This window comes from Cavia porcellus, unplaced genomic scaffold, assembly GCF_034190915.1.
Source record: "Cavia porcellus strain 051 isolate PalLab524CR breed Dunkin Hartley unplaced genomic scaffold, mCavPor4.1 scaffold_12, whole genome shotgun sequence".
Taxonomy (NCBI): domain Eukaryota; kingdom Metazoa; phylum Chordata; class Mammalia; order Rodentia; family Caviidae; genus Cavia; species Cavia porcellus.
This window is the reverse complement of record NW_026947495.1, coordinates 49,244,115-49,256,262: the sequence shown is the minus strand read 5'-3', so window position 1 is coordinate 49,256,262 and position 12,148 is coordinate 49,244,115. Positions and strand designations below refer to the sequence as shown.

General features: G+C 37.1%; 1 protein-coding gene across 5 annotated transcripts in view; it reads left to right on the top strand.

The window, feature by feature from the left end:
• Positions 1-12,148, top strand: part of Rbms1 (RNA binding motif single stranded interacting protein 1) — a 204,273-nt gene that overhangs the window by 111,333 nt on the left and 80,792 nt on the right. For all 5 annotated transcript variants that reach the window (XM_013142475.2, XM_013142474.2, XM_013142476.2 and 2 more), the window contains exon 2: positions 4,695-4,870. In XM_013142475.2, the coding sequence (XP_012997929.1) occupies positions 4,695-4,870 (176 nt within the window). The remainder of the gene's footprint in view (positions 1-4,694; positions 4,871-12,148) is intronic.

Here is a 12,148-nt window from a genome sequence, read left to right as displayed (position 1 = left end):
TGATACTGTTTTTAGTATGGGAGTCCTAGTTGAGCTTCCTGGCAAGGTGGAGATACCAGTGCTGTCCACTCCCTCCCTGACTGTTGTCCATATAGGAAAAGCTCAGTGAGGGCTGCCCACAAAGGAAATCCTCGTGAATGTTAATGAGCTCTGTTCTTCCTGGCGTCACACACTCATGCAGGGACTGCAAGAGGTCTGCTCAGGCGGTCACCCCATTTATTCACCACCGACTGTAGTCACCCCATTTATTCACCACTGACTGTTTTCTTTCAAGTTTGGCATGTGGATTACCCCAGATAGACATTATCAAAAAAACTGAATTAACTTCTTTTCTTTGTACGTGTAGCCTGGCTGCTTTACCTCAACCAGATTAAAGTAGGCTGGAGAAGGCCAAGATAGACCCCTAAGCTTTTTGTAAGCATGAATGGACACTTGACTATGGTCATCTAGCCACTGGTTTCCCTAATTAGAATGAATGTGTTTAAACTAGCTGCAAGCTTTATCCATAGGAAGTCTTTTCAAATTCCAAAGCAGCTTAGGGGTTTTGAGAGCAGTTTTTAAAAAGGTCAACCAGTGATGAAAATGGAGTTTGGTATAAATCATTCTTTATAGGTAGTACTTCCATCCCTCCCTTCTTTTTTCCTTTTTTTTTTTTTTTTTCTTTTTTCTCTTTCTTTTGTTTGCCATTTGTGCTTTCCAGGCACAAAGCACAAAGTATAATTGCTTTAAATTTATCAAGTTCTCAGATTGCAGTTAAAGACTTGTCAATATTTGCATTTCAATCTAGGAGGGTTTAATTCTTCACTGTTTTAAGTTCCCACTAATGCTAATGTTTGGTTGTAATATGCTGTAACTTTCAAGAATTATGTATAGAATTTATTCTTTATTATTTCTTTTCTCAATTATATGAATTACTTGTCAATTCCATTGTTCTTAACTAATAAGCTAAAACCCTAAAAATTATTCATATTAGTAATGGGATGTTTCAATACATGTGTACATTCTGTAATGTTTAAATCAGGCTAAATGTGTTTATCTCTTCAACCATTTCTCTTTTCTGTATATGGAAAACTTTCAAAAATCCTTTTTTCTAGCTTTTTGAACTTCACAGTTCATTACTGTTATCTGTAGCTCTGCAGCTCTGCAGTAGCACACCAGACTCTCTATGACTTGGTGCCCTTTGATGAACCCTAGCAACCATCCCTGTACTCTCAACTTCTGGGAGACTGACTTTTTTAGTTTCACGTATGGGTGAGGTCACATGGTACTTCTCTTTCTTTTTCTGGCTTATTTCACTTAACGTGAAGATCTCTGGTTCCATCCTTGTCCCAAATGACAGGGTTTCACCCTTTCTGTGACTGAGTCACTTTCCATTGTGTAAAGCACATTTTTTCCCTCTAGTCAGTGTTGATGGATACTCTGGTTGTTTCTATTTCTTGGTTATTGTTCCTAGTGCTGTGATGAAGATGAGCTTGTGGGTATCACTTTAACATACTTCTTATATTTCCTTTGGATATATCCACGAGTTGTGGATAACTGGGTCATATGGTAGTTCTATTTTTAATTTTATGATGAAACTCAATACTGTCTTCCATATTGTCTGTCAAAACTAGTTTATTTATTCTTTGTGTGTGTGTGTGTGTGTGTGTGTGTGTGTGTGTGCGCGCGCGTGCGCATGATGTTACCACATCTAAGTTTCTGCTGTACCATTGCGCTACACCTCTGACCCCCTCAGGATCAATTCTTTAATGGAAAGATTTATAAAGAATAATTTAAGAAATATTTTTTTTCTTTTTAAAAACTAAACCTGGTTTGGTTTTGCAGTACTGAGGATTACTGAGGTACCCTCTGCCATATACAACTTTCTGTATTTTTAATTTTGACACAGTGTCTCTCTAAGTCATTAAATTGCCTAGGCTTGGATCTGAATTTTGATCCTCCTAACCTCTCAGTGTTGAGATTACAGGTGTGGCTATCACACCCCACATCATTTTGTTTTTTAAAGCACTGGTTGACTATGTGCTTATTAATTTAACAAAGAGGCAATTTTTGTTACTGTTTTGGCAAGAAAGATGGGAACAGAAAATACAAAAAAAGCCAAATGGAGCATTTAGGATAGAGAAAGTATTTTGAAGTGTCATTTAGGCTGCTATTTGAAGGCTCTGGCATTGTTATCTAGCAGATGTACATTCAAATTCCAGCCCTGCCACCTAATTAATATGTGACCTTGGTAATTACTCTGTCTTTCCTGAAACTCAGTTTCCTAATCCAAAAATGGGAGAACAATACTGTGCCTGTCTCACTGGGTTTAGTAAGGCAAAATATATATATATATATATATATATATATATATATATATATATATAGCATACTGTGGCATATAGTAAATAGGCAGTAACATGATTATTATTTATACTATTAAAACTGTTATTCACTCTATTTTGACTATTTAGGAATAAACATCTTTATTATATCTGAAGTTTCTTAGCTCTTATATTTTTAGGTTCAAGGAGTTCTAAAAGTTAGTCTTCAATGGAAATTTATGTACACTAAACAATCAAAACTTGACAATCTATAACATTTCAGTGTACCTGTCTCCTAGGTATCATTGTCTTCAGCTAGCTCTGAGACAGGATTGATATTTGGATAAAATTTAAATTTATACTTCATTATACATAGGATTCACCAGAAAGGCGAGGCTGTTCCTTGGTATGTCCAATAACCCCATTCTCCTTCCTGAGACCAAAACTCTGAGAGATTTCATTTCCCTGTAGGCCCCCCCCCCCCGCCAGCAGGAAGCAGGTAGGCACAGCTGTGGAACTTCTCTTCACAGGGAAGAGATACTACTCTGATATATAGGGACATTGATCAAACATATATTAAATCAGCTGTGTGTATTCAGAAACATAAACTATGAGTATATTTTTTCTATCAAAAATAAATACATTAAATCTACTGCTTTTATGTGCAACTCTCCATAAGTCATATCCACAATGTTCTTTTAATAATACAAGCCAACTCCCTGCACTCTCCTTTCCTCCTGAGACAAAGCAAAGGTTAGAGTGGATGCAGACCTGGAAGGTACTCTTCAGATATCTAATTGTGCATTTGTCTAATGTCAGTGCAGTATCACTAGGAAGTAGGAATGGGCCTGATCCACAGCTCTTTCAGACTTCTCCAAGTCCTATCCCTGGTATCAAAGATTTTGGTTTTGTTTGTGAGGTGCTATGGATCAAACTCAGGACCTTGCACATATTAAGCAAAGGCTTTACCAATGAGCTATACCCCCAGCCTTGCCTTATTGTCTTGTCTGAAGTAGTAAAAGTCAAGTTGTAAGAAATGAAATTACTGGGCCAGGGATTTAGCTCAGCGGCATAAGCACCTGCCTGGCAAGCACAAGGTCGTGAGTTTGATCCCTAGTACCAAAAAAAAAAAAAAAAAAAAAAGAAAGAAAAAGGAATGAAATTACTGTTGAATGTCTAGTAACTACATTTTATATATTCAAACGGTTAATAGAGATGGCATCCTTGGGTTAGACCATTTACTATTCCAAAGATATGAAGTGAAAAAATTCCTCTCCTGGTATTAAATTACCAAGTTTTTGCTGTGAGGCCATCTCAGATTGTGCTCACTCCCATCTCAAACTAAGCCACTTATTTAACTTCCTCAAAAGTCATGTGTGTGGCATCGGATCAGAGAACTGTGGTTTCCTTCTATTGGTTCACAGAGAATTATCTGGTGTGAGTCCAACCTCAGTCATTCTTCCTAGGTGGCTCCGCTTGGTAAAACCACACCAAACCCTTGGTTGCAGGCTTTAGTTGAGGTGGTTGTTGCATAGCCTGGGAAGATTTCCAGCTACTACACCATTCTCACACGGGTTAAATTTCACAAGATTTGCTAAAGAGAAAGGCTGTGTGCCTGTGAATCTTACCTATACCTAGAGGTCTCAGTGAAGCCATGCGCCTGTAGTACTAGGTAAAGTCTTCCTTATTTGATGAAGTAAACTAACTTGTGATACTTGAAGAGTATTTTTAAAAAGTCATCTTTTTAAAATCATGAAATGATTAACAGCTTTCCATTCTTCAGTATTTGAAAGCCTTTTCACATCTAGTGATTTCTAAATTACTATATATTAAAATATTATCGGGTGACTCTATGCAAATTCATTTTGAATCTTAGAGATTTGTTCCTTAAAAATGTGTGAAAGGTTAATTTTACACAAACTAAGTCACATTTAAGATACAAGAGTTTTTTGTCATTTATTTGGGCAGTGCTGGGAATTGAACTCAGGTCTTCCTACTGAGTTATATCCCTGGCCCTTTTTCATTTTTTATTTTGAACAGAGTCTTGCGAAGTCACTAAGTGACCCAGGGTGGGCTCTAATATACCATCCTCTTGCTTTAGCTTCCCAGAGTACCAGGATGACAGTCAGGTACCACCATGCCTGGTACATAAAAAGACTTTTCAACTGAATAAAATTCTATTATTTCATGTTACAGGGCAAGGATGTTTTTTAATTTTAGAGAGAGTAGTTTGTGTGGAAGGTATAAATTAAAATTTACTCATAAAAGTAGCTGAAGATAATCAGAATTTAGACCTATGTAACTTCTTTTTATCTTAGAACTCATATAGCCTCTGAATGGTGTTGATCCCTTCCTTCTAGTGACCTGACATTCCTGGTCTTTGCTTTGCAGCAGTCTCTGGTCCCAGCGCACCCCATGGCCCCTCCTAGTCCCAGCACCACCAGCAGTAATAACAACAGTAGCAGCAGTAGTAACTCAGGATGGGATCAGCTAAGCAAAACAAACCTCTACATCCGAGGCCTGCCCCCAAACACCACTGACCAGGACCTGGTGAAGCTCTGTCAACCGTGAGTATAGTTAACTGGTGTAGTTTTAGCTGCTAAATATTTTCCTGATCATACTATATTTGCATAAGTTATGTCATAGGAGAAGTTTATAAGACAAATTTATGGATCTCCAGTATCACAAGTAAATGAGTTTCCAAGTTTTAAGTCAATGGATCCTTGTCTAGTTAGCATCAACATTATCAGAATGCCTATGTGATATTAAGCATTATAAATTGGAGCATTTCATCAGTAGAATTTAACTTCATTGGCATATGAGAGGTAAAATATAATTTTTTAAAAATATATGGATAGGGCTGAGGATTTAGCTCAGCAGCATAAGTGCCTGCCTTGTAAGCAGGCAGTCGTGAGTTCGATCCCCGGTACCGATAAAAAGGAAAAAGACAAAAAGAAAATAAAAGAAAAATGTATGGATAACTTCTTTTTAGGAGTGCTCATTTATCATGGACATGTCTCTAGGGGCCAGTCTGTCCTGTTACAGAAGGTATGGGTCTCATTATTTGTCAGAAAGGTAGCTAACCATCTAACCTCATTATAAGATGTAGAAAGCTCTTAATTCCTGCTGGACCGGTATCAGTCCATCTTTATGAGCACCTGTAGTTTGAGCACCCATAGTTTATGGTCTGGCTGGTTCACCCTCATCCCCTTGAAAATAAAAACTGCCATTTCCTGAAGCTTATGAAGAAAAATGTACATATACATAAAGTTCAGAATAAATTTGCATTGTATGCTAATGTTGTTGATGAATAGAATATAAATGTGCTACTTTACTGCAGTTATATTAACTCAGTTGCATCAAAAAAATATCTAAAATAAGCCAAAAGCACTATATATAATGCGTTGTATATGGCTAACAATGTCAGATCCTATTGTGAGTAATAAACACCTACACATATAACAACACTTTTTTTGTATGTCTTAGTTACTTTTGTTATTACTGAGACAAAATACCTGACAGCCAATGTTAAGGGAGAAAAGATTTATTTAGCTCAATTTTTAGAGATTTCAGTCCATAATCAGCTGGCCCCAAGGCAGGGTAGCATTGCAGAAGAGAAACAGTTTATGGCAGGTAGAAGGTAGCAAAGCAACGCAGGATAAGACAAACTTCTTTCTGTCCCGCATATTGTATCCAGTCTGTTGGATAGGCAGTGCCATCCAGTCACTGGACTGATGCAGCATCATCCACTGTTAATCCCAGCACCCTTAGACCTAGCATTGTATGTGAATCAGTCACACACTGTACATTGAGTTACCCCTGAAGAAGCCCCACTTATGACCGTATGAGACTTTGGGGATACAAAGCTGGATACAAGCTATAACATTACATATTTGTAGACAGTAAGGATCCCTGTAACTATGGGAGATGATTCCTACTAAAGAATGTCTTCTGTTCCTTACAGAATATTCTCATTCTAAAACATCTTTGAAGCATTGTATGTTTCTTGTCCTGAGTAAAGTCTAGATTCATTACTTTAAAAAAAAATCTTTTAAAATGAACTTGTACAGTATTTCTAAACTGGAACTAAAAGTTACTTTTGCCTTTCCATAAGGAGGTGTGGGGGTTGTTTTGCTTTATTGTGAGAGAGGAAGGGTAGGGCGGTAGGTGGTGGCTCTGTAAGATCTGCAAAGCTTTCTAAGAGGCCACCACTCTCAACCCTCTGCCTTTCTCTCTGCCTTTCCCATTTCTCCCTTTTGAACAAGCCCTCTTGAATTTTAACTTCAACCCTTGGCTTTCATGGTAGTGCAATAATGCCCTGCATTAGGATCTAGTCTGAAAGCAAGTCCAGCTCTTGGGGTTTGTCATGCCAGGCCAGAGGCAGCAGGAACCCCGCCGGCACGTCCTGCCTCATTGCAGCTGTTTAAGACCACTAATAGGCCTCCTGCTATCTTGTCTGCTGCTGGCCTTTGCTTGGCGTCTTCTTATGCTTCTGCAGCATAATTACAGGTAGATAGAGCGCCATAAAGTCTGGTGAGCTAAAAATACAACTTTGTAAGAAACAAAAGATTGAAGCAAACTCTTAAATTCTTGAGGTGTAGGATAAAGGGAGAAAATTTCAAAGACAAATTGTTCCACAGCTAGTTTTGAATTATGTGAGTGTTACCATCAAGAGACAGTTCAATAACTATAGAATAACGAAGTAATGTTGTACTTTGTATACTGTAAATATGTACTGGAAAATTTGAGCCAGAAATTTTATTATTGAATCACATCGTATTCTGAATATAGTACAACAGCATTTTATGATTTTCCTAGAATATTTATTATTTTTTTGTTGTTGGTCTCTGTGATGTACATGGATTTTCTTCACATGAGTAAACACTACTCTTTTTTTGCTATTATTCATAATAGCAATAGCAGTTTGCCACCCTCTCTCTGCCTTGTCATTCACAAAGCAAAGGCTCTTACAAAATCCGAAGTTGAATATTAAACTCTGATGATAGTTTCTTGATTTGTATTGTACTGAGGCGAGACATAACAGTAATAAGGGATGCTATCTCAAAATCTGCTGGGAGCTTTGTTCCGTTTAACATGGAGAATCTAATAAATACCAGATTTGGATTTGCTGACAGTTTTGTATCTTAAAATGTGGGGAAAGTGAAAAGGACATTCCTATTCTGGACGTAATTGTTTCCAATAAAGGATGCTTAGTAGGTGACATGGAAGTGACAAGAACCGTATGAGAAAGTGACTGGTCCTACGGCTGAAAACCCAGTGGACATAATTAGAGATTTTAGGAAAGTGGGTACCCGAAACTTCTCAGAAAAGGTAGATGTAAATCTATACTTCTAAAAAAGAGGAAAATACTTTACAACTAAAAACTTAGCACTAAATTACAAAGTGATCTGATGAAACTAAATTGAGGGAGAAGGCAGCAGTTGAAACGTGATTTGGCTCTCCCGGGGGCTTGGATCATTTCTATATTAACAGAGAGAAGGGAAAAAAATATCCAAGAATGTTTACAGTGGTGGCCTGGTTCCACATAGACAATGTAGGAAGTTTAAAGGTGAGTATAATATGAAGATTTTTAAATGAGAAGAGTATAATAAAAAGATTTTTAAATTTTAAAAATTAAAAATAAAACAAAGTTTTATTTATTTTTTAAAAGAGTCATTTGGAATAAAATATAGAGGCACTAAAATGTTGGAAGAAATAACAGTGGAAAAATAGATGTTGGGATGTTAAAAGAGACCACTGAAAATCTGTCAAGCAGACTGTGCTTTTTATGTATTTGCCATATAAATATGTGTCAGTAAACTATTTCTTAGATTTCTCGGGTGAACTTTTTAGACAAATAAGTTGAAGGTCTCTCATTGCTTTTGCTTTCCTGCGCCCTACTCTCTTGATGCTATTTTGTGTTTAAGCTGTCATCTGAAACTGCCCTGGGATCATAAATGGCCCTTATTCCTCTAGGGTTTTTCTCCTCTACTGTTGCTCACCTCTCCTTCTTAGTGCTGTGCCCTTTTTATTTGTTTTCTTGCTGGGATATGCCACAAATCCATCCTCTCATAAGGTGGCTCACCACTTTTCTAAATTTTTTACACACTTTCCACTTGAATATTTTATTTGAATCTGAAACTCAACCTTACCTCTTTCTCCATACAGTGTATCTTTTTCTATGATCGCTCTCCTCCGTGTGAAGCTTTGGAGCAGTGATTGACCACTTCCCATTGTCCCTTAGTCACCAAATCCTGCACTTGCCTCCTTGCTCCCTGTCTGTGACAGGAGAGAAGCATTTGCCCTGGCTGCCACTTCCCCTCAGCCACCTCCCCATTTCCCTTCCTAGTTGTACACGGCCAAGTCCCAGTTCCTTCATGCTTGGGGCACACTAATAACTCTGCTCCCTATTTTCTTATTTATTAACTAAATATTGCTGCCTCACACTCAGTACCTTACAATATTTCCACACAATTCTGTTCTCCCTATGACTATTTCATGAGTAAGCAGCATGTGTGTGATGGTATATGTTTGCAGCATACCTGCTTCATAGATTGCTCGCCTACTTATAATGTCATTGTAATCAGAGTTGCTAGTTTTTGAAGTCTCAACATTGTCTATCACAAATACATACCTAATTGTCAGTCTCCAGCCTATAAAATGGGTCAAATAATGCTTTTATCGAAAGGTTTTGATCATGATTAAATCAAATTCAGGCTGAGTATCCTTCATCTAAAGTGCTTGGGACCAGAAATATTTCAGATTTTGAAATATCTATATAATATGTAATGACATATCTTGGTGATGAACCAAGCCTAAACATGAAATTAATTTTATATATTATACACATAGCATGAAATTAATTTCGTAGAGCAGTTTTAGTGCACATGGGCTTTGATTACAACCTATCACACAGTAAGACATGGAGTTTTCTACTTGTAGTATCATGTTGTCACTCATGATGTTTGGGATTTTGGAGGATTCTTGATTTTTAATTAGGGATGTTCAACTTGTAATATGAGTAACAGAGCTAATTCTCTGCCTAGAGCACAATTGTCACTGAATAAATATTAATCCTTCTTAGCATCTCAAAGTCCTAACTCATAGAATAAGCTTAAATTATATTTAATCCTACATTTAAAGCTAAGGAACAAATTAATCCCTACCCCCATTTCTGATTTTGAAAGCACAGAAAGCCAGTGAACTAGTTCATATTCACATATCTTGCAGCATTCTCTCCCTCGAGGCTTCTGTTTGCTACTTACGAGTAACTCATTTCAGCCTCGTGCCACCCACTCTTGATCCATTCTTTGTCATAATAATTACTTAGAAAATCTTCTATTGTGTCCAAACTCTTTTTTAAAGATTTAAAACACAGCATTTGTGTGCAAAGGTTAGTCCATAATTCTCCCACATAGTGGGAGCCAAGGTATCCAAGTCTCTGTTGTCCAGCACTGCATGGCTTAAAGATCAGTACAGCGTTGACATTGCATGAAAAAGTCTAGATACCTCAGTGTCTCAACAACTGATTTTAAAGAAAGAACATTGTGTGGATATTAAACCAAAGTGAAGTATTTCTGTTCCTCCCACTTTGTGTAACATTCTCTCCTTCCTAAAAAAAATCCTTGGTCTCCTTTTATTCCATAGATTTCTGATTTGTTTCAAAGTACAGTGAAACACATGATTTTAAAGCAAATGTGACATTAGATCTACTTATGACATGATGACCAGTACCTAATTTTTGAAATAAAACCAGTCTCCTGGTCATAGTATCTATACATTTTTTATTTCTTATCATTTCTTTTTTGTTGTTCTCTACAGGTTTTTATTATTTTCAATGTAGTGCACATCTTAAAAGTTGATGCAGAAAAAGCAAGACAGATGAACAACAGTAGACAGAAACAACCAACCATAATTTAAGAGAGAATAAAGTAAATGTTTTTATCTGTGGTGTTCTGAGAAACCAAAAGAAAGCTGTGTTAACTTTGATGTGAGGACACCAAAGGGCACCGTTTCACGGAGTAGATGACATCTTGGCCTAAAGGATAAGGAAAATTTCATCAGGCCTTTAACCACTGGCCTCCAGAAGAGCCCCAGAGTTTTTGAGAATACTCGGATGTCTTAAAAGAATGCACAGGAAAAAATTAAAAAGCCTCAAGGGGGTTTCTTGTTGTGCAACAAGGGTATTCAGGAGCTGTTCAGTTAGCCAAGGCTGCTGGTGTCTGAGTACAAAGTGTGGGTGGGAAGGAAGATGAGGAGGCACAAGTTGGGACATATTGTTAACTCCTTGAATGAGAGGCTAAAATGTCTAGAGTTTGCTGTTGGATTATAGAGGAGTTAATGTTTAGACTGAAAGAGAAGTGTAAGTCATCTTCTGTCCTCCTCTCTCAGATGGTAGTTCAGGGCACTGTAGGAAGGTTGAACTGGAGAGGACTCTTGGCATGAGAGAGAATACAACCCAGACCATGGGATGTAAAGCACATGGGAAGGGGGCAGGGTATGAATTTGAGGGGTATCTCTTAGAGACGCGAACATTGAGATCCAAACCAATCAAAAATGACTTAAGATTTTCATCCTGAACAAAAAGAAAGTTGAAATTGATTTAACTTGGAGAGAGCACAGTTGAGGTGCTGAGTTTTGGGGCTTCTCTCAGACGCTAAACTCCATCCTCTTATTGTGTTCCTTTAATGTGACCTAATGTGACCGTGCTTTGTTCCCTCTATCCACGAATAAGCCCAGAGAACAAAATGTGGATCTGAAACCACTGGTTTGCCAAGCACTGATTTTAAAAGATATTAGGACAACTGTTAGGGAAATGAGCAGTTTAAAGAGATTATATTCCTTCTCTGCGTATCTGTGTTATACCTGTAACTCTGACTGAATCAGTGTGTCTGCTGAAATCTGATCTTCATCTACCTAGGAATTAAGTAGCCATCCTTTTTTACTCTCGTGATCAGATTACTGCTGCATCATTGTTTTATAGTGTCACAAATAAAAACAAATGACAGTTATGTAGTCATTTGAAATTTTAGCTTTTTAGAATTACATTTTACAAGGGAACTCAAAATCATATCTAGCAAATTTTTATTTCTTAGATTTCTTTCAAGCACAGGGAAAGAAAGCATTCATAGAAATGTAGAGTAGTGGAAAATATTTCTCATTGAGTGTGTCCCTTAAAAAACATTGTCTTTCGTTTCTTGTTTTTTTTAATTGATCTAGAAGATTTACACACAGTACGTGAAATACCAGTTTCAGTAGTTTCTGTTAGCTTGCTAGCATAATAAAATGACACATGATAAGTAAAACAGTGAGCACCAAACCAAGACACTTACTGAAAATGATTTACAATGTGATATTTTCAGAATTTATTTCATTCTTTTAAAAAGAAGTGCCTGTCTACTAAGTCAAGATCTTGAGTCATTAAGTGTTATGTAACTCTCTCCTCGGAAAATATTCCAGGAAGGTACCATGTGGCTGAAGAGTTTAAGATATGACCCATTAAGACTAAAAAACACACATAATCTTTATGAGATTTTCACCTAAAAATTAGCCATGAAAGAGGAACTGGAAATTCAGGGAGAACAGTGTATTTCACTGAACCGTCCTTTCCTGGTCTGGCCATGCAGAATCATGTTCTTGCTCATGTCAGTTGCTTTACTTCCCCTTTTACCATGTAAAAATTCTGGCACTTTAAGAAATATCTGATGCACACTAGAGCATTGGTACACTAAAATATAATCTGAATACTTATAGAAATCCTAATGTTACATAAAAATAACCTTAGCACCAAAAAAAAAAAGAAGAAGTAGAAGAAAAAAAAGAAAAAGGAAAGAGCCACAAAATAA